The 27,279-nt window shown below is 42.4% G+C and overlaps 1 protein-coding gene and 1 long non-coding RNA gene across 5 annotated transcripts in view; one reads left to right on the top strand and one right to left on the bottom strand.

The window, feature by feature from the left end:
• The window catches only part of LOC132209522 (uncharacterized), a 42,057-nt gene extending 28,448 nt beyond the window's left edge, over positions 1–13,609 (top strand). The window contains exon 3 of the long non-coding RNA XR_009445651.1: positions 13,529–13,609. This is a non-coding gene — a long non-coding RNA (uncharacterized LOC132209522). The remainder of the gene's footprint in view (positions 1–13,528) is intronic.
• LOC125450297 (protein FAM177B) lies at positions 10,681–26,053 on the bottom strand. 4 transcript variants are annotated; one of them, XM_059645130.1, is made up of 5 exons: positions 25,780–26,053; positions 16,211–16,353; positions 15,303–15,369; positions 13,942–14,039; positions 10,681–12,092 (listed from the first exon to the last, which is right to left on the bottom strand). In XM_059645130.1, the coding sequence occupies exons 1-5, from the start codon at positions 25,850–25,852 to the stop codon at positions 11,871–11,873; spliced, it is 603 nt and encodes a 200-aa protein (XP_059501113.1). In that variant the 5' UTR covers positions 25,853–26,053; the 3' UTR covers positions 10,681–11,870. The 4 variants fall into 4 exon arrangements, with proteins under 4 accessions (XP_059501113.1, XP_059501115.1, XP_059501114.1 ...); XM_059645132.1 differs by having other exon boundaries at positions 16,211–16,414; positions 25,780–26,049; XM_059645131.1 differs by having other exon boundaries at positions 16,211–16,357; positions 25,780–26,047.
• Positions 26,054–27,279: the final 1,226 nt, after the last annotated feature.

Genomic DNA, 27,279 nt, shown 5'->3' with positions numbered 1-27,279 from the left:
TGACTTACACATCTTTGGACTGTGGAAGGAAACCAGGTCATCCAGAGGAAACCCACGTAGACACAGGGAGAACATAGAAACTCCATACACACTGTCACCCAGGGCTGTATTGAACCTCCAAGTAAGAACAAAGAATAAGATCAAAGAAAATCACAGCACAGGAACAGGCTCTTCGGCCCTATAAGCCTGCACTGACATGCTGCCCGTCATAACTAAAACCACCTATCCTTCTGGGGACCATATTCCTCTATTCCCATCCTATTCATGTATTTTTCAAAATGCCCCTTAAAAGTCACTATTGTATCTGCTTCTACTACCTTCCCGGCAGTGAGTTCCAGGCACTCACCACTCTCTGTGTTAAAAAAACTTGCATCATACATCACCTTTAAACCTTGCCCCTCACACCTTAAACCTATGCCTCCTCGTAACCGGCTCTTCCACCCTGGGAAAAATCTTCTGACTGTCCACGCCCTTCATAATCTTGTAGACTTCAATCAGGTTGCCCCTCAACCTCCAACATTCCAGTGAGAACAACCCAAATTTCTCTAACCTCTCCTCATAGCTAATACCCTCCATACCAGGAACATCCTGGTTAATATTTTCTGTACCTTCCCCAAAGCCACCGCATCCTTCCGGCCTGACCTGAAATTTCTAAAGGACTGTGGAAATTCAGACAGCAAGCAGATTCAAGATAGAAATCTTTTGGATCCTAGAGACTTTATGCATGAAGGGATATGAAGATACTGTGGGAAAATGGTATTGAGGAAATGGTCAGCCATGATGTAAAATGGCAGATCAGGCTCGATGGGCTGAATGGACTGTTCCTGTTCCTATGGGGCTGGATTATTAATTTCCCCTTCCATAAACTGAGATGTGCCTCTCTTTTTAGTTTATTTGTTTTGTGGGATGTGGGAGTTGCTGGCTGGTCAGCATTTATTGCCCATCCCTAGTAGCCCTTAAGAAGGTGGTGATGATCTGCCTTCTTGAACTGCTACAGTCCACCTGACCCACAATGCCATTAGGGAGGGAATTCCAGGATTTTGACCCAGCGACAGTGAAGGAATGGCAATATATTTCCAAGTCAGGATGGCGAGTGGCTTGGAGGGGAACACGAAGGTGGTGGTGTTCTGTCATATCTGCTGCCCTTGTCTTTCTAGATGGAAGTTGTCAAGGGTTTGGAAGATGCTGTTTGAGGATCTTCAGTGAATTTCTGCAGTGCATTTTGTAGATAGTACCCACTGCTGCTACTGAGCATCAGTGGATGTAGTGCTAATCAAGTGGGCAGCTTTGTCCTGGATGGTGCAAAACTTTTTGAATGTTGTTGGGGCTGCACCCATCCAGGCAAGTGGAGAGTATTCCATCACACTCCTGACTTGTGCCTTGTAGATGGTGGACAGGCTTTGGGCAGTCAGGAGGTGAGTTTCTTGCCACAGTATTCCTAGCCATTGGTTTTTATTGCCCATTGGTTTTATATTTCAAGGAATTGCTACAGGAAAGAAGAAGGCCATTCAGCATATCATGACTGCGCTGCTTCTTTGAATGACCACTATGACTCAGTGTACTTTTCCTGCTTTTTCTGAATGTCTCTGCATATTCTTTCTGTTGAAACAATCAGCCAAGGCCATGTTGAATGTCTCAAGTGAACCTGCCTCCACCACATTTCTAGGCAGCACATTTCAGACCTGAACGACTCCATGTGAAAAAGTTTATCCTGTTTGCTACATTTGCAAACATCTTAAGTCTGTGCCCTCTCATTCTCAAACCTTTTGAGAGGAAACAGTTTCTCCCTGTCCCAAGCCCTTTATGTTTTTGGAAACTTCTTTCAAATCTCCTTTTAGCCTTGTCTCTAAGGAGAACAGCTCTAATCTTCCAATCTATCCTCATAATGGAAGCTTCTCATTTTAGAACCACTTTTGTGAATTTTATGTATTTTCCCAAATACATTTGCATCTTTCCTATAATGTGGTGCCAAGAACTGTATGCAATGCTCCATCTAAGTTCTAACTAAGTGGCTTCTATACATGTATCATAACTTAATTTTGTTCTCTGCACCCCTATTAATGAAGCCAAGATGGTTTCTTAACTGAGAGATAATGGGAACTGCAGATGCTGGAGAATCCAAAATAACAAAGTGTGGAGCTGGATGAACACAGCAGCCCAAGCAGCATCTTAGGAGCACAAAAGCTGACGTTTTGGGCCTAGACCCTTCATCAGAAAAGGGGGATGGGGAGAGGATTCTGAAATAAATAGGGAGAGGGGGGAGGCAGACCGAAGATGGGTAGAGGAGAAGATAGGTGGAGAAGAGAGTATGGGTGGGGAGGTAGGGAGGGGATAGGTCAGTCCAGGGAAGACAGACAGGTCAAGGGGACAAGATGAGGTTAGTAGCTAGGAAATGGAGGTGCGGCTTGAGGTGGGAGGAGGGGATAGGTGAGAGGAATAACAGGTTAGGCAGGCGGGGACGAGCTGGGCTGGTTTTGGGATGCAATGGGGGGAGGGGACATTTTGAAGCTGGTGAAATCCACATTGATACCATTGAGTTGCAGGGTTCCCAAGCGGAATATGAGTTGCTGTTCCTGCAACCTACAGGTGGCAACATTTTTATTAACTACTGTGGTTTATTAACTGCTCTCTTACTCATCCAGTCACCTTCAGCAATCAGTGCACATAAACACCCAGGTACTTCTGCTGCATACCTTTGAATAATGCCCCATGAATAACTGCAATGGGGTATGCTGTAGCAAAAAATAAACATCAATTAACCAGAGATAGTAGGAGGGTCTAGGCCCAAAACGTCAGCCTTCCTGTTCCTCTGATGCTGCTTGGCCTGCTGTGTTCATCCAGCTCTACACCTTGTTATCTCAATTAACCATATCTGCAAGGAGAGGAGGGCTGCGTCAGATAGGTCACATTGTGCCAGTGCATGTTTTCAACAGTATTTTCTGATGGAATCAAGGTATTACTTGTAAATGTTAGATGAAAGCCAAGGAGTTGAGCAAAATGGTCTGGTAAGGGTGGATGATCTAATTTCACTTGTCGTGCTCAAAGTAGGCCACACTGAGGGGTTTGATTCTTTTATTTTTCTTCAATTGAGGTAATAATTTACAAGTGAAGCATGTTTAACAGAATGCCAGACTTAATTGATTAACTGATTGGAATTGAGAGTTTTGTTAACCAAGTATGAGGAGAAGTATGTTGGCATTTTCTAACATTAATGCATGTGTTTAAAAGAATATTATTATAGTCATGCCTCTGGCTATTTTTTTTTAAATTTACTCATGGAGCATGGTGTCTCTGGTTGGGCCACTATTTATTCACCATTCCTAGCTGCTTTTGAGAAGGTGTGGTGAGCTGCCTTAATGAACAATTGCCATCCATTTTTTTTTTACAGTGTGGAAACAGGCCCTTCGGCCCAACAAGTCCACACCGCCCCATGAAGCATCCCACCCAGACCCTTCCCCCTACACCCACACACTCCTGAACACTATGGGCAATTTAGCATGGCCAATCCACCTAGCCTGCACATCTTTGGACTGTGGGAGGAAGCTGGATTTAGGTACACCCATCAATCCTGCTGGGGAGGGAGCTCCAGGATTTTGGCCCAGCAACACTGAAGGAACAATGATATATTTCCAAGTCAGGATGGTGAATAGCATGGATGGAAACTTGCACATGGTAGTGTTCCCTTGGATCTGCTGCTCTTAACCTTACAAATGATAGGGGATGTGTGTTTGGATGGTGCTATCTAAAGAGCCTTGGTGAATTTCTGCAATGGATCTTGTAAATTCAATGCACCTTTGTGGAGGGAATAAACGTTTGTGGATGTGGTGACAATCAAGCTGGCTGCTTTGTCCTGCAACTCTGAGGGGAGGTGATGGCCTAGTGGTATTATCACTGGACCGAGATAGTGTTCTAGGGACCTGGGTTCAAATCCTGCCACAGCATATGGTGGAATTTGCATTCAATAAATATCTGGAAGTATGAATGTTATGATGACCTTGAATCCATTGCTGATTGTCGGCGGGGGGTGGGGGGGGGAACCAATCTGGTTCACTAATTTAGGGAAGGAAATTGGCATCGTTACCTAGTCTGGCTTACATATCACTTGAGACCCACAGCAATGTGGTTGACTCTGAACTGCCGCCTGGACAACTGAGGAGGGGTAATAAATACTATCTCATCCTGTGAATGAATAAAATAAAAATTCCTTGAGTTTGTTGGAGCTGCACTCATCCAGGCAACTGGGGAGTATTCCAAAACAGTCTTGACTTCTTCTGCCTTGTATATCATGGATAGGCTCTGGGGAGTCAGGAGATGAGTTACTTGTTGTGGAATTCCTGCGTCTGACCGGCTGTTGTAGCCACAGTAGTTATAAGATTAGTCCATTTCCGGTTCTGGTCAGTGGTAACTCCCAGGATGTTGATAGCAGGGGATTTAGTGATAGTAATACCATTGAATGTCATGGGGTAATGGTAAGAATCTCTTGTTAGAATTGGTCCTTGGCTAACACTTGCTTGGCACAAATGTTACTAGTCAGTTCTTAGCTTAAACCTGGATATTGTTTCTACAGAGATTGCATTGTACAATAGGGAGCACTCTTAACAGTTTTTGCCTAAACCAGCAAGCTTATTAAGAATGTTAATTCTCTAAAGGGTACATCTCTTTATTCTTTTATTCATTCATGGGATGAGGGTGTTGCTGGCCAGGCAGAATGTATTGCCCATCTCTAATTGCCCCAAGGGCAGTTCAGAGTCAACCACATTACTGTGGGTCTGGAGTCACATGTAGGCCAGACCAGGTAAGGGTTTAGTCAATTGGCGGGTTTTAATTATTTGTATTAGTGTTACATCAAGAAGTAAATGTAAAGAACAAAGAGATAACAATAGTGGTAGTAATAAATTTGCTACATATAGAAAGGCAGTTCCCCAGGGACTAAACTGATAAAAAGCCATAACAGAGCTATAAACTCCAGCAGGTCCTAGCAGAGTGCAGATTTATAACAGGTGCTAGTATATTTTACATCTGGTGAAAGCCCTACTTTTTAAATTCTTTGCAGGTTATGTTTAATACCATAAACCTTGCCGGTTTCACCAGGAAGAATGTGAAGAGTGAAGACAGTGAGAGGAACTGAAACTTATTGTAAGGATACCTAAAGGTGAGGGATGAGGGTGGACAGCAACCACAGTGAGAAACAACAACCTCCTCCCTTTGAAATGGAATCCTCCATTTAGGCAAAGTGAGTAATTCACTCATTCCAGGTTTGCTTGAATTTAGTTGATTTCTGTGACATGCACAGAAACATGGATAAGAAAGGTTTAGAGGGATATGGATCAAATGCAGGCACTGGGACTAGTTCAGTTTAGGAAACCTGGTCTACATGGGCAAGTTAGACCAAAGGGCCTGTTTTTATGCTGTATGACTCTACGACTCTAAAATACACCTCTTAAAACCATTGTATCATCACATTAGCCAACTTTAAGTACATTTAAGTCATCATTGGACAGGCATATGGACGTACATGGAATACTGTAGGTTAGAATGGCTTCAGATCGGTATGACAGGTCAGCACAACATCGAGGGCCAAAGGGCCTGTACTGTGCTGTAATGTTCTATGTTCTAATGTTCTATATATTCCCCCTTACTGTTTTTTTTAAGTTATCCTCTACTTTAGCCTTCTCAATCTTCTGGCTTCCCACTAATTTTCACCACATTTTATCTTTTCTTTTGCTTTTATGCTGTCCCTGGCATCCCTTGTCCGCCATGGTTGCCTACTTCTCCCCTTAAAATGTTTCATCTTCCTTGAAGAAATTTCTGCTGTGCCTCCTGAATTACCCCAAGAAACTCCTGCCATTGCAGTTCCATTGTCTTCTCTACTAGGCTACCCTTCTAATCAACTGTGGCCAGCTCCTCCCTCATATCTTTGAAGTTATCTTTACTCAATTGTAATACTGTTACACAGGATTCCAGTTCCTCCGTCAAACTGCAAGGTGAATTTGTTTGTATTATGGTCACTGCTTCCCTCACCTTAAGCTCACTAATTAAGTCTGCCTCATTACACATCACCAAATCCAGAATCGCCCGTTCCCTCATGGCCTCTACTACAAGCTGCTCCAAATAAAAATGCCATCTCGGAAACATTCCATAATCGTTTTTTCTTGAAATCTGCTGCAAACCTGATTTTCCAGGTCCACCTGTCTATTGAAGACCCCGTGATTATTGTCATGCTGCCTTTCTTACATGCCTTTTCTACCTCCCAATTTGTTTTCTTCACCGCATCGTGACGACTGCTAGGTGGCCTATACTTAACTCCCATCAGGGTCTTTCTCTCTTTGTGGCTTTTCAACTCTATCCACATAGATTCTACACCTTTTGGCTCTGTATGCCATTTTGCTATCAAATTAATTGCAATTCTCACTAACAAGGCAACCCAGTGCCTCTTCCCATCTACCTGTCCTTTCGATGGGACATGTATCCTTAGATATTTAGTTCCCATCCCTGATCACTTTACAGTACGTCTCTGTAATACCCATAACATCGTACCTGCTAATTTCAATCTGTGCTACAAGCTCATTTACCTTGTTTTGTACACTGTTGTGCATTTAAGTACAACATCCCCAGTCCTGTGATGACAGGCCCCTTCTTATAGCTGTCCACTAATGTGCTGTGCCTGATATTAATTTCATAAGACCATATGACATAGTAGCAGAAGTTAGGCCATTCAATCATGGCTAATGAGTTTCCCAACCCCCATTCTCCCACTTTCTACCCGTAACCCTTGATCCCTTTGACATCAAGAACCTCTCTATCTCCGTCTTAAATATACTCAATGACCTGGCGTCCACAGCCTTCTATGGCAGTGAATTCCGTAGATTCACCACTCTCTGGCTAAAGAAGTTTCTCCTTATTCCCAATCTAAAAGGCCTTCACTTCTAAGGCTGTGCCCTTGGGTCCTAGACTCTCCTACCAATGGGGGCATCTTCCCAACATCCACTCTCTCCAGGCCATTCAATGTTCGGCAAGTTTCAATTAGATTCCGCGCCCCCCCCATCCTTCTAATCTCCAATGAGTATAGACCCAGAGTCCTCAAACATTCCTTATATGTTATACTTTTCATTCCTGGGACCATTCTTGTGAACCTCCTCTGAATCTGCTCCAGGGCCAGTTCCTTTTCCCGGAGAAATGGGGTCCAAAACTGCACAGAATACTCCAAATGTGGCCTGACCGGAGCCTTATAGGGCCTCAGAAATACATCCCTGCTTTTATATTTAAGTCCTCTCAAATGAAATGCCAAAGTTGTATTTGACTTCCTAATTACTGACTCAACCTGCAAGTTTACCTTGAGAGAATCCTGGACTAGAACTCCCAAGTCTCTCTGTACTTCAGACTTCTGAATTTTCTCCCCATTTAGAAAATAATCCATACCTCTATTCTTCTTACCAAAGTGACCTCACACTTTCCCACATTGTACTCCATCTGCCACTTCTTCACCCAGACTCCTAACCTGACATAATCCTTCTGCAGACTTCCTGCATCCTCAATACTACCTTTCCCTCTGCTTGTATTAGTATCATCTGCAAACTTAGCCAGAATGTCCTCAGTTCCTTCATCTGGATCATTCCTGAACTTTTCCATACCCTCTGTACTATTACTTGTTCTAGAAACTTTAACAACATCAGCTGAACCCTCCATCCCTTTAACATTTTACATAATTCTGGAGCCCCCCCCCCCCACCCCCACCCCCACCCCCACCACCACCAACTATCTGGTTTAAAGGCCTGTCCACAGTGCTTCACCAGGACTCTGAACCCAGCATAAGCCTTCCCCTCAGAACAGCTCCCTCCTTCTGCACCACTGGTGCCTATGTCCAATGTATTCAAATCCATTTCTCCCACACCAATCTTTGAGCCGCATGTTTACCTCTTTAATCTTGTTAATTCTGTGCCAGTTGACTTGTGGCTCAGGTAGTAGTCCAGAGATGATTATCTTCTTGGTTCTGCTTTCTAATTTAGCCCCTAGCTCTTCATATTCCCTTAGCACAACATCTTTCCTCTTCTACCTATATCATTGATACCTACGTAGACCATGACAACTGGACCTTGCCCCTCCCACTCCAAGTTCCTCTGTAGGCCAAATGAGATATTCTGAACCCAGGCACAAGGCAGGCAGCACAACCTTCAGGCCTCTTGATCCTGGCCACAGAGAACAATGTCTATTTTCCTGACAATATTACGTTCAATAACAACCACATTTCTCTTTTTTCCCACCTTTTGAATGGCTTCCTGTATCACAGTGCTGTGGTCAGTTTATTTATCCTCGCTACAGCTCATCCACACAGGGAGTAAGAATCTTAATCGTGTTAGACAAGCTCAAGGACTGAGGATCCTTCAGCACCATCTCCTGGATCCCTCTACCTGCCTTGCTCACATTCTCCTGTCCCTGACCACTGACTGAATTCAAGGTAGTTAAATCTACGGACTGTGACTGCCTCCTGAAACACAGAGTCAAGGTAACTCTCCTTCTCCTTGATGTGTTGCAGTGTTCGAAGCTCTGACTCCAGGTCATCAACTCTGAGTCGCAAACTACTAACACTTGCTAAAGATGTGGTCGCTATCACCACAATGGGGCCCAACCAGCTCCCAGTCAGATGCCTGAGAGAAGCTTGGCTTGAGAAGGAGGGAAGGGCCGAGCTGAAATGTTGAACTCCAAGAACGACAGTGCTGATATCACAATCTGCATACTCTACAAAAGAAGTCTGAAGGGTACTCCTTGTGTGCACACAAGTCCCAGATGTTTGCTCACACAGTACAAACACCAGTTTGTAAGTGAAACAGAATTCATAGTGACAAAATAGCAGGCACAGGAAGCCCTATTTAGCAGGCAGAAAATAATGAGTACAGACTGAAAGAGCACCCACAGTGACAGAGCAGACAAGAGGCAGTAAACCAGAATTGGCAGAGCAGAGGGTTATCAAGGGGAGATACTGCAGGAGCTGACTGATGGGTAGGCTGGTGTCACAGGAATATTTGAAAGTCAGGACAAAAGATTTTGCAATAGATGCAGTGTGTCTTGGTGAATCAGTGGAACTTAGAAAAGGTATGGCTGATGGTGCAGGTGTAACAGAGAAATAAATAGCTGCTGATAAAGTTTCCCATTTGTAGATGATGAAACCAGTATTTAAAGGGGTACAAAAACAGAAAGCACTGGAGAAACTCAGCAGGTCTGGCGATATCTTTGGAGAGAGAAACAGACACTAAGGTTTTGAGTCAAATGTGACTTCTTCAGAATCATTGCCAGCATCTGCATTGAGTTTTTTTTTCAGAATTTGTTTTTTATTTTTATTTAAGCTCTCCAGCATTCACAATTTTTGCTTTTAATTCAAGGAATCAGAAAGTCATTCAGCCCATTGTAACCATTCTGTCTCCGAAAATAATATCCACTTAGTTCCATTCCCTTCCTTTACCCTTGTAAAGTGTTCTTTTTCTAATATTTATTCACTTCGCTTTGAAAAGCAAATATGAATTCTGCTTCTGTGCTTGTTGGATACACAGTACTGAATGAGATTTCTTCCAATAAATATTAGAAAGTCTGAAGCCATTGTCTTCTGTCCCCACTAACTGCATGACTTAGCTACCTATTCCATTCCTCCATAGTGGCTCAGGCTGAACAAACTATTTATAACCTTGGTTATATTTGATTATAAAATGAACTTCTTCCCATATATCTGTACCATCATTAACCTATTTCCACCAATGTGATATTGCGCAACTCCACTGTTGCCTCAGCTCATCAACTGCTTAAGCCTTCATGTATTCATTTATTATCTCCAGAATTGATGTTACTGACAAACTGCTGGTCAGCTTCTTCGATTCTAAACTGTGTAAATTTGAGGTCATCCAACTCTGTTGCCTGTGTCCACAGGTGACCCATTCATCCATCAACACCTGTGCTCTTTGACATACCTTGGCTCAGTCACATCTCCCCGAAATGTAAACAAAGGTTTTAGGAATGCCTTCAAAGCATCCTTTAGAGGTTCCAAATTCATGGGGAGCCCTGACCCGTGACTGAACAAAATGAAAGTGATTCATTCAGTAAGGAACTGAATCCATTAAGTGTCTTCATCAAGAATACCTAGCATTGAATTTGAGGCATCAGAGAAGGCGCACAATGTCCAGACAACTTATCTACCCAACCCTTCAAACATCAGCTGCCAGGCTTTTGACAGTCTACAGTGTGCATATTGGATTTAGCAGCCATTTCAGAACCCAATGAACCAGAGTGGGTGCAAGTTCATCCTCTATCCCAAATTAATGCCTAAGGATGGAGGAGATTTCAGCTCATATTTCAGTAATACTTCAACTTTAAAGTCCTTGCCCTTGCTTTCAGATACCCCAATGGGCTCTCCTTCCTATTTCAGCAATCTCCTCCAGTCCCAAAAATTCTGTGCTCTTCTAATTTTGACTGGTTAAGCATTCTCAATACTATTCAGTCCATAAAGATAGATTTGCCTTCAACTGTCATGGCCTAATCTCTGAAACCTCCTCCCTGACCTTCTCTGCCATTCCATTTTCTTCTCATTTAATGCTCTACCTCTTTGATTAAGTTTTGGTCATCTGCCTTAATACCTCCTTAGGTGGTTGGTGTCAATCTTGCTTAATTTTCTTATGAAATTGTTTCACTCCTGTACACTGTCTTTGGTTGTTTTATTACATCAAAGGTAGTACACGAATACAAGTTGTTGATTCTTATAATTCAGTTGCAGATAACCAAACAAACATGTGCAGGGTGTTTTTGGAAGGAAAAGCAGCAGCAAGCCAAAGGCCCTGGTGGTATGCTGCATAGGTTAGCTGGTTACATTTCAGCAGGACATTATTCTTAAGCTTTTGGACATGAAGCAGCAGGTTATGATCAAGAGGAGGAGGGTATGCCTGACTTTCATATCAAGAAAGCAGAATCTCCTATCTGTGTGGACTGTTAAAACTGAATTTCTTTTAGGTCAAACACTTTTTGTTGATCAAAAAACAAAATGATTAGCTGGCATTAGCATCCCAGGTTATTTCTGAAGATTAGCTGAGTAACTGGTCAGTAGATATCTGAACTATACAGAGGCTACCTGCGCTTCACAGACCAGCAACATTCCAATTCAATATTTGTGCTGATCTCGGCTGCAAAACAAATGATAAGTGCAGTTTACAGACCTTTTGCCCTCCTCTTCAGTCCAGGAGTAGTAAAGAATATCAGAACTCCCATTCCCGAACTGTACCCAGTAACAATGCCCATCTGAGCACTAGTTGAGGGCAGGGTCAGCTGTGAGGCCTTTTGTAGGTTAACAGCTTGCTGGTTATTCTTTTCTTGTTATTCATTCACAAGATGAGGGCATCGCTGGCAAGGCCAGCAAAATTGTGTATCCCTAATTGTTCAGAGGGCAGTTGAGAGTTAACCACATTGCTGTGGGTCTGGAGTCACATGTACGTCACACCAGGTAAGGATGGCAGATTTCCTTCCTGAAAGAACTAGATGGGGTTTTCCAACAATTAGACTTTTAATTATAGATTTTTAAAAATTCAATTCAAATTCCATCATCTGCCATGGTGGAATCTGAGCCCCCAGAACTTTAGCTGGGTTTCTGGATTAACAATCCAGCGATAATAGTACCAGGCCATCACATTCCCTTGAAATAACTATTAGGCTCCAGCATGAAGGATGGCAATGAGGCATTGGAGGATGGTGTACCACAGAACATAACCTGCTACATCAGAACCTCAACACAGAAGACAGAAGGGTAAAAGCAAGTGGGAACCTTACATTGAGACTGTATGTGTTCATATCACACTATAAACAAGTTTTCAGCAAAGGAAGTAATCAATGATTGATCATTAGTTGCTGTTCATCTTTATCTGATCATCAATATCTGCATTATCTTCAATTGCTTCATTTTTATGGTGTACAGTGTATTTGCAGTCTTCACTGCTTGCAATTCCTGATCGCTCCACCGTGTCTAAAGTACCATATTGAAAATTCTGGAGTGGAAGATGCTGTCTCTCATTCATTTTTACATCCTCCACAACTGTCATTTCATCACCATCTTCACATCCTTCCTAGAAAGGAAGAGTAGCAACATCTTCAGTTTTAAGCTTTTCAACAGAAACCAGCATAACTTTTGTTAATTTTCCATTCCCCGCCCCTCCCGTTTTTCTGAAAATTCATTCAAGGCATAGGAGTCCTGGGCTAGACCCACACTTACTAACCATCCCTAATTACTCTAGAGAATGTGGTGGTAGTGAGCGAACAATTGCAGTCTGCCTGGTTAGGAGGCAGTTCCGGGATTTTGACCCAGCAACAATAAAGGCAGTGAATAGGCTCTGGGGAGTCAGGTAGTGAGTTACTCACTGCAGAATTCCCAGCCACTAACCTGTTCTTGTAGCCACAGTATTTGAATGGCTAGTACAGTTCAATTTCTGGTCAATGTTGACTTCCATTGTACAGGTAGTGGGGGATTCATTACAGTAATGCCATTGAATGTAAAGGAGTTTATCTGAGATAGTCAATTGCCTTGCACATGTGTGGCACTAATGTTACTTGCCACCTAACGAGCCCAACCCTGAATATTGTCTAGGCTATGGTCCATAATAATAAAACCTGTTTTTGTGTCTGTGAAGTTGTAAATTATGCTAAATATTGTGTATTAATCAGAAAAGATCCCTCTTCTGACTTTCTGATGGAGGGAAGGTTGTTGATAAAGCAGCTGAAGATGGTTTAGCCTAAAAAAAATTCCAAGGAACTCTTACAGAGATGCTGTGGAACTCAGATGATTGATCTCTCAGAATTGTTATCATCTTTCTTTATGCCAGCTATGTTCGGGATGGGTACATGAATGGTAAATGTTTAGAGGGATATGAGCCAAATGCTGGCAAATGGGATTAGGTTAATTTAGGATATCTGGTCGGCATGGATTGAAGGGTCTATTTCCGTGCTGTACAACTCTATGATTCTATGACTCAAACCAGTGGAGAATTTCCCCAATTCTCATCAGTTTTCCAAGTATTCTTTGATCCCACACTCCTTAAGGTCAGTTACTTTCATCTCCCCTTTGAAGTTTAGCTCTTTAGCCCATTTTTAGGCCAAGGCTGTCATGAGATCAGAGACTGAATGGCTCTGGCAGAACTCAAATTGAGCATTATTGAACAGGTCATTGTTGAGTAAGTATTAAATCGATGGCAGTGCCAACTTTTCTGTCATTTTGCTGCATGCGTCCTCCCCTCCTTTCTCCGTTCCCTTTTTTTGCAAATGACATTAATACAAGATAAGTCATTAATTCTAAACCCAAAATTGCAAAAGACGCACTTTCAATATTGTATACCATTATGTTCATTGATTATTTTGGTTCAGTGGGTAGTGTCTGAGCCTCTGAGCCAGACCTGCCCTGGGTTCTAGTTGTATTCTAGGATTTAACATCCATGAAAGGTGTGTTCATAACATGAACAAAAAGATTGAATATTAACTTACAAATGCTTCTAATGCTTCTCAATGGCAGGCCATAAGACTAAGAGACACTATTGGTCCATCATATAGTGGAAAGTTGAAATCTCTACTATGACCATCCACAGCTCCAATCAACATGTATGTAAGTACGCATGTTGCCACAGCAACTTAGATTCTGAGTCAACTATAACACATCATCACAGCTGGGGTTGCATGGTTTCCTGATTACCTACACGTATTGATCACTGTACACTGGCTTAGTAACTGTATAAATCATTCAAGACAGTCTATCAACAACCTCATATCATGAAATGAAATAATTTGTCAATAACCTATTGATAGATACTCAGCAGGATTAGTGTGAAATATTTGAGACAGTCCATCATTAACCCAATAAACCTTGCTCATGTAATTTTACATAACAAAACTGATATTTAACCTAATAATTAATTATATTGCGGTGACCTGGTCTCGAACACTGTAGTATTCATCTACTGCATATTGGTACTTGGCTGATGTCAATCCAAATAGATTGGCCAGCTTTTCTCCAAGAAAGTCACAGGCTAAGAGAAAAGAAATGACCAAATGTTAGAGAATGTAGTTATGGTGTTGCTGTTCACTGCTGTTAGTTAAAACAAAACACAAATAAGGAATATTCAGCTCCTGGTTTGTAATGAGTTGCCCAGTGGGATACCTTTTCACATTGTAAATTACTAATGGATCTGCACAGTGAGCAGGTTTAGTATAGCTATTTGTTGTCACAACGAAATTACCACTTGCAGTAATTCAAAAACTCACCCTATCCCTGCCTTGGACCACTACCTTAAGAACACAAGAACTGAAGTAGGTCATTCAGCCCATCAAGCCCACCCTACTATTCAACATGGTCCTGGCTGATCAAACACTTCAATGCATTTCACCTATCCCACCCCCATAATCTCGTAAGCCACGAGTAATCAGAAATACATCAATCTGTACTTTTTAAACAAACTCAAAGACTGAGTTTTTCTCAGTCCTCTGGGTTTGAAAAGTTCACACAATTCTGAGTTTAAAAGTTTCTCCTCATCTTGGTGGAAATTTGTTTTAGGTATACAAAATTCTGGGGGCATAGACTGGGCAGATCAGGAGAAACCTTTCCACTTAGTAGGAAGGCCAATAACCAGGGGAACAGTTTTGAGGTAATGAGGAAATTTGTTTTTATCTAGAGGTTTGTGGGTATGTGAAACCCACCGCCTAAAAGGCAGGTAGAGGTAGGAATCCTTGAGACATTTAAGTTATATTTGGAGTGCCAAAGCATACAAGTCAACGGGCCAAGTGCTGGAAAATGGGATTAGGGTAGATGGGTGTTTTGTGACCAGAATGGATTCAATTGACCAAAGGGCCTCTTCCTCATCCATAAAAATTCTATGACTCTAAATTCCACAAGTAGATTCATCTCAACACATCAACTCAAGGCAGGGAACCCTGCACATTGGATAGGTCTTAACATAAATGACAAAGGCCAGAGGTGCTTCTTTGTGCAGAAGTGATAAAAGTCACCTTATTCTCTGCGGCCACCTTTGCAGCATTGTCCACATTTTAAAGTCAAATTTAAAAGGTCACATTGACTGATGTCCATATCATGAATGTTAGAAAGTTGAAATCTTCACTGGGCATTCTCCTACATATTTTCAGGACCTGAAGAAAATCACAGATCAAATGCTCACTGCAGTCCATCTCTATTTTAAAACATTTATCACCCATTCTGTCTCTCACCTCCTAAGAAAAATACAATCCAGTTTTCTCCTAAATCATCCACTGCTCAGTCCAGTCTATATGATACTCACTGAATAATGATGTCCTTGCAACCTTCATCACCCAGAACACCAGGAAATGGCTCCAGGAAAGAGAGGACTGAAAAACAATTGGCACACGAAACATGACTTTTCACAGACAATTAAAACCTTCATGCAGAACATGTTTTCAGACTTAACCCGGCTGTATGTGGTGATCTTTATTTGAAAGGTGTTTTTCAGGGGACTTTTGTGGTGCAGTGATAATGTCCCTATCTTTGAGCCAGGAAGCTTGGGTTCAAGACCCACCTGCTCCAGAAGTGTGTAATAACATCTCTGAACATGTTGATTCAAAAATATGGAAGATGTTTTTGAAAACTTTTCCCTCTTGCCCATATCTATCTCTTTCACTACTCAATGGGCAGGTCACTGGGTTTATGGAAGCTGATGGGAGTAGGGTAGGTGGATTGACAGGTGATTCTTTTGGTATAGGCACCTATTGGGGAGCTATGTTGGCACCATGGGTATATAAAAAGCTAGTGGCAAAAAGCTGGTGAGGCACGAGTGTTTGGGTGTGGGATAGAATGGTATGGGGGTGGTTAGGGAAAGAGGTGTATGGGAAGCTATGGGGGCTAGGCTTTGGGAAGCTGTGTAATGTGTAAGGACAGCTGGTGTGTGGTTAATGAGTACATAGGGAAGATGGTAGGCTATGCTGTGAGAAGCTGGTTAATGATAAGGACAGCTGGTGTGAGACTCAGGAGTTCATGAGAAGATGTGGGTTTATAGAAAGTTGCTGGAGAATGGGAGACAGATAAGCAGCCTGTGTACAAAGATCATGTGACTAAATAAACACTACTGTTCCCAATTCAGTTGTATAATTAAAATATTAATAATTGGATCTGCCTTTGTTACCAGAAATGAATATGATTAGACTACTGTAATCAGATTGCTGGTAAACTTACAGGATCAACTCTCTCTAACACTTTATGTTCCTCCTCGCTCTCCTCTTCGGTGCTGTATTCCTCCATGATGTCTCCATTTGAAAAGTGAATCAATCTTCGTGGCTGTTTTTTCTCTGACTCCATCTCTTCAGGCTTAGATTTCTCTGTCTTTCAGAGTGATTAACTTAGGGATTAGGTAAGTTTTACCCATACACAAAACCATTCCTATAAAATGGGTGAAGTGGAGCATCCTGAAGTCACATGTTGTCTCCAACTCCTTCCCACCAATCCTCCCAAAAGTCTGTACATATTTCCAAAAATATTGTGCCCAGAGTTGTGTACTTATATTTGTCGAATAACTTTAATCGAATATCCCCCAGCACATAGAACATAGAACATTACAGCACAGTACAGGCCCTTCAGCCCTCGATGTTGTGCCGACCTGTCATACCGATCTCAAGCCCATCTAACCTACAATATTCCATGTATGTCCATATGCTTGTCCAATGATGACTTAAATGTACTTAAAGTTGGCGAATCTATTCCCGTTGCAAAGCGTTCCATACCCTCACTCTGAGTAAAGAAACTACCTCTGACATCTGTCCTATATCTTTCACCCCTCAATTTAAAGCTATGCCCCCTCATGCTCGCCGTCACCATCCTACGAAAAAGGCTCTCCCTATCCACCCTATCTAACCCTCTGATTAACTTATATGTCTCAATTAAGTCACCTCTCAACCTTCTTCTCTCTAACGAAAACAGCCTCAAGTCCCTCAGCCTTTCCTCGTAAGACCTTCCCTCCATACCAGGCAACATCCTAATAAATCTCCTCTGCACCCTTTCCAAAGCTTCCACACTCTTCTTATAATGCGATGACCAGAACTGTACGCAATACTCCAACTGCGGCCGCACCAAAGTTTTGTACAGCTTCAACATAACCTCTTGGTTCCGGAACTCGATCCTTCTATTAATAAAAGCTAAAACACTGTATGCCTTCTTAACAGCCCTGTCAACCCAAGTGGCAACTTTCAAGGATCTGTATACATGGACACCGAGATCTCTCTGTTCATCTACACTACCAAGAATCTTACCATTAGCCCAGTACTTTTCTTTCTGGTTACTCCTACCAAAGTGCATCATCTCACACTTGTCCGCATTAAACTCCATTTGTCACCTCTCAGCCCAGCTCTGCAGCTTATCTATGTCTCTCTGCAACCTACGGCATCCTTTGTCACTATATTTAGACTAACTTATCTTGTTTTCTAGAGGAAAGAATTTCAGTGATGTGAAACCATAGCAAAATATTCTGCCAACGTTCTACAGAGTCACATAATTTATTAAGATCTGAATACTGACAGCCTTTGAATATGGAAGAGAAACATTTGTTCTGTCTCTTGGGGAGAAAAATAAAAACATCAGAGCGCAAGGAAAAGCACCGAGGCAGGCATATCAGAAGTGAGTGTTCCAGTGTACAGACTGTGAAAGGAGCTTCAACCATTCACATAGTTTTAACAAAAAAATCACCAAAGGACAGGGAGAGACTTTACATGCGCTCTGTGCAATAACAAGGTTCCAACTGATCATTCAAACAGAAATATAAATCTACCTACACTATGGAGAAATTGTGGAAATGTGGAGACTGTGAGAATGGATTCAGTTATCCATTTGAGCTGTAAATCTATTGAAGCAATCAGACTGGTGAGAAGCCATTTGTGTGCATTGTGCATGGGAAGGGATTTATTCAGACAACCAAACTTGTGGGAGATATAGCAGTTTGGATCAGAAATTGGCTTGCTGAAAGAAGACAGAGGGTGGTACTTGATGGGAAATGTTCATCCTGGAGACCAGTTACTAGTGGTGTACCGCAAGGGTTGGTGTTGGGTCCACTGCTGTTTGCCATTTTTATAAATGACCTGGATGAGGGCATAGAAGGAAGGGTTAGTAAATTTGCAGGTGACACTGAGGTCGGTGGAGTTGTGGATATATTCGAGCATTATAACTGTCGTCAAATGATTACAACACGAAGATTGGGCATTTAGCCCACTGAATCCATAAAAATTCTCTGTAAGAGCAGATCAACTAGTTGTTTACTCCAATCCCTCCCCATTGCCGTGCAACATTTTTCTCTTCAATAATTATTCAACTCCCCTTTGAAGATTGCAGCTAAATCTGCCTCAACCTCACTCTCAGGTATTGCATTCCAGTGCTTAATGAGACAATATCTAAAATGAGGGTCTTTACTTGCATCAGCCCTCGTTCTTTTGCCATCTTCCGTAGGTCTGTTTCCTCTGCTTCTCCAGATTTTGCCAATGGGACCACTATCTACTCTGACCAGACTACTTACGATTTTGAACATCTTCATTAAATCTCCTCCAATAGGAAATCTCCCTTTCATAGGAAAGGAGTTGGAGTCGAGCTAAAGGAAAAGTCGCCATAGTTTTACTGGACAAGAGATCTGCTGTGTTATTAGAGGGAGATGACTGATGATGGTTTAACCTGAGAGTCACCATGCCTCAGGTGAAGGCAGAGATCAAGAAGGAGAGTCATTCACAGTAACCTTAGGAGGAGTTGAACATAAAAACTGAAAGAACTGCAGATGCTGTAAATCAGGAACAAAAACAGAAGTTGCTGGAAAAACTCAGCAGGTCTGACACCATCTGTGGAGAAAATCAGTTAAGATTTTGGGTCCGGTGACCCTTCCTGACGACCTAAAATATTAACTGTGATATTTTCTTCACAGATGCTGCCAGACCTGCTGACCTTTTCCAGCAACTTCTGTTTTGGCTCAGGAGTGGAACCTTCCCTGTTAGCACCACACAGCAACATCCAGCAACTGAGCTAAACCGAGCAGTAATATCACGAACCTAGTTATCCCAAAGTCACTAGGAATGCCCGAGGAACTTAGAAACAACTCCCAAGCATTGCAACTCTGGAATTTAACTTCCATTAATAAATCTGGAACTTAAAGCCAGAAATCGTGACAGCTATCATTAACCTTTGTAAACACTGAACTGGTTCACTATTGTCCTTTAGGGAAGAAAATCTGGCATCTTTTGCTGGTTTGGCCTACATGGGATTCCAGACTCTTAGGTTTATGGCGAACTTGGAAATGCCTCTGAAATGTCCAGGCACGTCACTCTGTTAAGGACTATCTATAATGAGCAAACACTGGCCCTGCATTTGACACAGCAACAACTATGTCTTATGAGAGGATAAAGAAGTCCTTCATGCCTATGCCACCATTTAACGAGACCATGGGTGTCTTCTACCTCAATACCATTTTACAACACCATTGCCATGTCCTTTGATATCCTTAACATTGAGGAACCTATCAACATCTGCTTTCAAAATACTCAATAACTGGACCTCTACAGCCCTCCATGTTGACAAAGTTCACAGATTCACCACTCACCAAGAAATTCCTCCTCTCCTCAATCCTAATCTAAATCAGTGTCTCCTGATTCTTGACCTGCACCTTATCCACAAACATCCACTCCCTCCACCACCAATGCCCCATAGCAGTAGTGTGTACTATCTATGAGATGCACTACAGAAAGTCACCCAAGATCCTCAGACAGCATCTTCCCAACCCACAACCGCTCCCATCAAGAAGGACAAGGGCAGCAGATACATGGGTACTTCACCCCCTGTGAGTTGCCCTCCAAGACACTCACCATTCTGACTCAAATATATCACCAATGCTTCCCTGACAAAATCTTGTTGCTTCAAATGAGATCACTCAAACGCTGAGGAATACAAGCCCCATGTGGTCAATCTCTCTTCAGAGGGCATTAACACTATCTCAGCGATCAGACTAAGAAGCAGATGCTTTCTTAGTTAGGGAGAACAAAACTATACATAGTACCCCCGGGTGGATTCACCAAGGCTGTCTCTATTCAACTGCAGCAAGGCCTTTTTACTCCTATACTCAAATCTTCTTGAAATAAAGATCAATGTACCATTGGTCTTCCTTATTGCTTGTTCCTCCTGCATATTAGCTTTCAGCGATTTATGAACAAGGGCATTCAGGTCTCAACACTTCCTGGACCCCAATTTACATTTCCACATTTCTGTTTTTTTTAAATATCAAATTGGGATAACTTTACATTTTGCCACACTGTATTCCATCTGCCTTGTTCTTCTAAGTTTATCTGAGGGTCCTTGATGCCCTCTGCATCCTCCTCTTAATTCAGATTCCTACCTAGTTTTGAGTAATCAGCAAACATGGAAATATTGCATTTTCCCACCACAACCACACCAGTGAATCACAGAATTGCTGCGTTGCAGAGGAAGCTGTTTGGTCCATTATGTCCACAACAGCTGTGCAGCATTTTAACTTTGTGTCAATCTATTTCCTCTTCAAACCTTTTTAACGGGTCATAACCCTGCACATAATTTCTATTGTAGGAGCCACTGCATGACCTCTTGAATGCCACAACTGATCCTGCCTCTGCCGCACTTATAGGCAGTGCATTCCAATCCGAACTAATTGCTGTGCGAAAAGTCTTTTTTTTCCCTCAACTCATATTTGCCTCTTTTGCAAAACACTTTAAAATTGTACCCTCTAGTAAATATCTTTGGATGACAGGGAATAGTTTCTCTCTATTTTCATTATCCAGTTCCCTCATGATTTTGAAAACTTTCAGCAAATTTCCTCTTAGCCTTCTCCTCTCCTTGGAAAACAGTCCTAACTTCTCCAATCTTTCCTTGTCACTGAATCTTCTCATCCTTGCAACCATTCTCAGAAATCTCTTCTGCACTCTCTCCAGATTATGAATTGGGTGATCAGCCATGATCATATTGAAAGCTGGAGCAGGCTCAAAGGGATAAATAGTCTACTCCTGCTCCTATTGTCCATATTTCTATGAACCTGCATTTCCAGAACATTTGTATCAGAGATAATGGGAACCGCGGATACTGGAGAATCTGAGATAACAAAGTGTGGAGCTGGATGAATACAGCAGGCCAAGCAGCAGCATCATGCTGCTTGGCCTGCTGTGTTCATCCAGCTCCACACTTCTGTTATCTCGTTTTCCAGAACATTTGTCTGGGTTTCTGAACTTCTACTCCAGCAACTTTACCATGACCACACTAGTGACAGGCAATTATCATCTCCAACAGGACATTCAATGGCATCACCACTCAATCATTCACTATCAACATCCTGGGAATTGCCATTGACCAGAAACTGAACTGGACTAGCCATATAAACGCTGTGGCTACAAGAGCACATGCTGGGAATACTGTAATTCATCTCACGACTCCCCAAAGCCTGTTCATCATCTACAAATCAGGAGTGTGATAGAATTATGGTAATAAAGTGTGAAGCTGGATGAACACAGCAGGCCAAGCAGCATCTCAGGAGCACATAAGCTAACGTTTCGGGCCTAGACCCTTCGAAACGTCAGCTTTTGTGCTCTTGAGATGCTGCTTGGCCTGCTGTGTTCATCCAGCTTCACACTTTATTATCTTGGATTCTCCAGCATCTGCAGTTCCCATTATATCTGTGTGATAGAATTATCCCCACTTGCCTGGATGTGTGCAGCTCCAACACTCTAGAAGCTCGACACCATCCACGACAAAGCAGCCTGCTTGATTGGCACCTCATCTACAAACATCAACTCCCTTCACCACTGACGCTCAGTAGCAGCAGTGTGTATTATCTACAAGATGCGCTGTGGAAATTCACCAAAGATCCTCGGACAGCATCTTCCAAACCCACAACCACTTCCATCTAAAAAGGACAAGGGCAGCAGATACCTGGGAATTTTACCCCCTGTAATTTCCCCTTCAAGACACTCACCGTTCTGACTTGGAAATATATTGCCGTTAGAAATATACCACTGTCGCTGAGTCAAAATCGTGGAACTCCCTCTGTAAGGGCATTGTGAGGCTACCCACAGCAGGTGGACTGCAGTGGTTCAAGAAGGCAGATCACCACCACCTTCTCAAAGGGCAACTAGTGGTCGGCAAATATTAATGGCTCAGTCAGAGAGCCCACATGCCATAAATAAATTTTTTAAAAAGTTCTGAGAAAGGGTCACTGGACTGGAAACATTAACTCTGCTTTCTTTCCATAGGTGCTACTATGCCTGCTGTGTTTTCCCAGCAATTCCTGTTTTTGTTAAAAGATAGCAATGCTAGTGATAAGCAATCTGTATTAGACCACACCTGGAATAGTGTAAACAGTTCTGGGCACCACATCTTACAAAGTAAATTATGGTCCTAGAGGGTGTGCTGCATAGTTTTACTCAAAATAACACCTGAATTTTAAGCAATAACTTGTCATAAACAGAAATGACAGAAACTAGTGTAGTCCATGGAGTTTAGATTAAAGATGAATTAATTTAAATTTTCAAGATACTAAACGGAGCAGGTTACATACATAAAATTTCTGCTGGTCAGGGTGTTTGTCCCTGTTGAATGTGAATTTGTTGTTTCTGGATTATTATGCCCTATCATGTAATCTTCATACCTAAATTAAAATGTTTACCCAACTGTAAAGCAGATACAGCTTTGAAATATATCAGTCAGTTTCAAAAATACTCTAATGGGCTAATGGAATAACTGATAGGCTAGGATATAAAAGGGAGAATGTTTTCTTTGAGACAGAGCCTGGATAGCCCACTTCTGAAATTTTTGGAAAACTTTGGGGACAACATCTCAGAAAGGATATATTGACCTTGTAAGGAATGCGATACAGATTGACTAACACATTGCCAGAGTCCAAGCATTAGATGAAGAGAGATTACATAATCTAGACTTGAATTTCTATTTTTTAGTTATTCATTCAGAGGATTTGGGTGTCTTAGGTGAGGTCAACATTTAATTGCCACTCCCTATTTGCCCAGGGAACAGTTAAGAGTCAATCACATTGCTGTGGATCTGGAGTCACATGTAGGCCAGACCATGTAAGGATGGCAGTTTCCTTCTCTAAAGGACATTAGCAAACAAGATGGGTTTGCCCAACAATTGACAATGAATTTGTGGTTATCATTAGACTCTCAATTCTAAAATTTCATTAAATTCAAATTGTACCATCTGCCATGGCCAGATTCGAACTGGGTCCCCATTAAGTTACTTGGGTCTCTGGACTAACAGTCCAGCAATAATACCACCAGGTCATTGCCTCACCATCTTGGAGTAGAGACAGTGAAAGGGTGTTTTTATTGAAATTTTGAGGATTATAAAAAGAATTAGTAGAGTAGACAGACAGAAATTTCTCCCACCTAGGACAAGGGGACTTAATCTTAAAATCAGAACATCAGCTCAGTTGTGTCTCTGACTTCAATCTTTTGGACACACACGGGGGAAATGCCCTCGCATCCAGCAGCATTTGAGGTACGATTACATGGTGTCACTTTTCAGTCTGTATATAAACAGCTGCAATCAACTATCCTATCAACAGGCACTATCTAGATCGTATACGAATAAGGACTAAATCCCAGAAAGAACTAGGGCCCTCAAAAAGGGCTCAGAAAACTATGTAATTTCCCCAGTGAATTCCTCCTTTTAGTATGGGAGATTGAGAATTGGTTAAGAGAACAGACTGACTCCATCATTACTCAATGCAAGTACCTCAAACTGGGATGGTCTTCCCAATGGAATTTTGTGGCCTGTTTCTAACTCAGACTAAGATGAAGTTCAAGCCGTGATTCTCTGGTTTCTCTTGAACTGATCTTAAATAAGGTAAACAGCCAGAAAAGGAAGCTGGAACAAAAACAAAGTTGCCGGAAAAGCTCAGTAGGTCTGGCAGCATCTGTGAAGAAAGAAACAGTTAACGTTTCAGGTCTGGCGACCTGAGGAAGGGTCACTGGACCCGAAACATTAACTCAGACATCGTCTTCACAGGTACAGCCAGACCTGCTGAGCTTTTCCAGCAACATTTTTTTGTTCCTGATTTACAGCATCCACAGTTCTTTTGGTTTTTAGAAAAGAAAGCTGCTCGAGTCAGGATTGTAATATGTTTTTTTTAAATCACATGATACCTACTGCAAATTGTGTGTATGTGGGTGATATCAGATGTTCTTGCTCAGCTGTGAATACCTTCACAGTCAGATAGCTAGCTGACTGCACCACAGTAAACACCAGGATTTCAGAAATTTAACTTGCAGGTAGAGTCCGTGATTAAGAAAACAAATGTGATGTTGTCATTTATCTCAAAAGGGTTGGAATATAAAAACAGCGATGTGCTTCTGAGGCTTTATAAAGCTCTGGTTAGGCCCCATTTAGAATACTGTGTCCAATTTTGGGCCCCACATCTCAGGAAGGGCATACTAGCCCTGGAGCGTATCCAGTGGAGATTCACACAGATGATCCCTGGAATGGTAGGTTTAACGTGTGATGAATGGCTAAGGATCCTGGGATTGTACTCATTAGAGTTTAGAAGGTTGAAGGGAGATGTAATAGAAACTTACAAGATAATGTATGGTTTAGAAGGGGTGGACGCTAGGAAGTTGTTTCCATTAGGCGGGGAGACTAGGACCTGTGGGCACAGCCTTAAAATTAGAGGGGATAAATTTAAAACAGAAATGAGATGACATTTCTTCAGCCAGAGAGTAGTGGGCTTGTGGAATTCATTGCCGCAGAGTGCAGGGGAGGCCAGGACGTTAGATGCCTTCAAGGCAGAGATCGTCAAATTCTTGATCTCACAAGGAATCAAGGGCTATGGGGAAGAGTGCAGGGAAGTGGTGTTGAAATGCCCATCAGCCATGATTTAAAATGGTAGAGTGGACTTGATGGGCCGAATGGCCTTACTTCCACTCCTACATCTTATGGTTATGGTCAAATTAAGACAGGGATTGTCTGACTCTGCAGCCATCCTTCTGGTTGGCTCATTTCCAGGAGAGTGGAACTCTAGGAATCCTACTCGAAGCCTGAATCCCTTGATCCAGTAGGAATGTGTGGCCACAGGGCACTTGGAAACCCCCAAATTATGCCAATCTTTGGTTGTTTGATGCAACGTGGGCTATTTAGGCATGAAGACAGAACCATGATTATCCAAACCCAGTGGACATTCACAATGAAATTCAGAGTACAGTTAACATGAGAGAACTGGCCCATTTACAGAGTAAACACACTACTATTTACCGTTCACGGATGGACTCGTATTTACCTTCAAACAGGCACACCCTATACTTTGCAGACTTTCTAGTTTTGACTCATCCTTTGAAAAGGTGTCTCAAGAAGGGCCAATACTGACCCCAATTCTATTAGAATAGACCACACTGACCGTGATCTTATAAGGTGTGTAGCATTAAACCTGATCCTATCGAACTGCAGCATTGACTCTAATCATGTGAGTGTGCAGCGCTAACTCTGTTCCTGTAGGGATGGGCAGCTGACTCTAATCCTATAAATGGGCAGCACTGGGATAATCCCTAAATCGACGGGTTGTAGCAGTAAACCTATTAAAATTGATAACATATGCCCTAATCTATAGGAATGGACAGGACTGACCCCGGTCCTATAGAAATGGATAAAATTGGTCCTAATCCCATGGGAAAAAAGAACTGTTCAGAGGCACTTTGAGCTGACACTATCTCCAACTGTCTTGCCGTCATCCCGTTCCTTCTACAACCCACTCGTACCTGCTCTCTGCTTTGTCCGACTGGCTCCGTTCTCCGAGGCCGAATATGAAATCACTTCCTGACGCAGAAACATCTACAAACTCCCAGAAAGAATGAAGGAAGTAGATTTCAGGTGAGATGTCAGTAACCGGATCCTAGCGCTTGGGAAATTCGGTGCCAGCATAGAGGCTCCAAGCAGCCGAGCTGATTCCCATGTCGATCAGCTCAATTGCGCCGGCCTCAGTGCTTCTGGCGGTTGTGGGAGCGAGAACAGCCAGCAATGCTCCGCTGCAGGGACCGTGGGCCGAAAAAGGGACGAGACTCCCTCAAATCAGAAAACTGTAGTTCTTGCCCGTCTGGGGCCGGGCGTTACGGCGGGTCAGACACGGCCATACTAACTTATCTATCCCTTTTGGCCTCAGAGGGTGATGGTGGATTTTTTTTTCTTCAACATCTATATTCTTCTTCATGCTTGTATTATTCTAGGGAATTTAAATGAATGAATAACGACCTATGTCACTTTCATTTTACAATGAACACAGTAAAATAAAGTGAAAAGCTTCAACTGAAGCCACAATCCAGCGCCATTTGAATATTTTGAGAATAAGAAGACAAAGCTAAAAGAGTCTGTCTTCATTCGGCTGCCGCCATCAGTAGTCCGGAACCGGCTAACAATAACACCTGTGGCAGTACCGTTGCCAATCTTCAAGTGCTATCTTTGTCACTGGGCCCACCTCACTTACAGGCTATCAATGCTGGGTCTTATGCTAGACTCCCCGTGTAACCTGGACCTGACACCGTCATCACGCTGTTAAGCAGAAGACCCTACTCCTGGCCTCCAGCAACCAGGAGGCCTTGGCTCAGCCCCTGTTGATACCTGGAGTCTCTGCTCTTGGCTATCACAATCCGTCTGTGACCTTCACTGTCAGGCCAGGTTGCCACCTCACCAAGAATCCCATTTCAGATGCTCTCCTCTGCGATATCACCTTGCTGGCACCATCTTGGAGAAACAATAAGGTCCACTTGGAAAATGGGTTGGGCATTTTAAAAAAATTATTCTTTCACCAAATTGCCCTTGAAGTGAGTGGCTTGGTAGGCCATTGCAGAGAGCAGTTAAGTGTCAACCATATTGCTATGGGCTTAGAGTCAGGTATTGGCCAGAGCAGACAAGAATAACAAATTTCCTTGCCTAAAAGGAACAAGTAGGTTTTAACAACTGATGATGGTTACAAGACTAGTGTTTCAGGGACCAGTTTTATGTTCAAGATTTATGAACCAAACTTAAATTTCATCAGCTGCAGTAATGGGATTGAATCCGCACACTCAGAGTATTAGCCTTAGCCTCAGGATTACTTGTTTAGCAACATTATGAGTATGAGGAAGTGCTGAGAAGAAACCTTACATTCTTAAGGTCTCCTTCCTCTGACAGTCAATGGGCAATGAACAGATGCTGGAACCCTAACTATTTTTAATAGATCTCCAGAACTTGAACCACCCAAGTATTGCTGTGTCTAAATTCAA

Source organism: Stegostoma tigrinum, chromosome 4 (genome assembly GCF_030684315.1).
Source record: "Stegostoma tigrinum isolate sSteTig4 chromosome 4, sSteTig4.hap1, whole genome shotgun sequence".
Taxonomy (NCBI): domain Eukaryota; kingdom Metazoa; phylum Chordata; class Chondrichthyes; order Orectolobiformes; family Stegostomatidae; genus Stegostoma; species Stegostoma tigrinum.
Note: the sequence above shows the minus strand (reverse complement) of the source record. Positions and strands in the feature narration are given on the sequence as shown.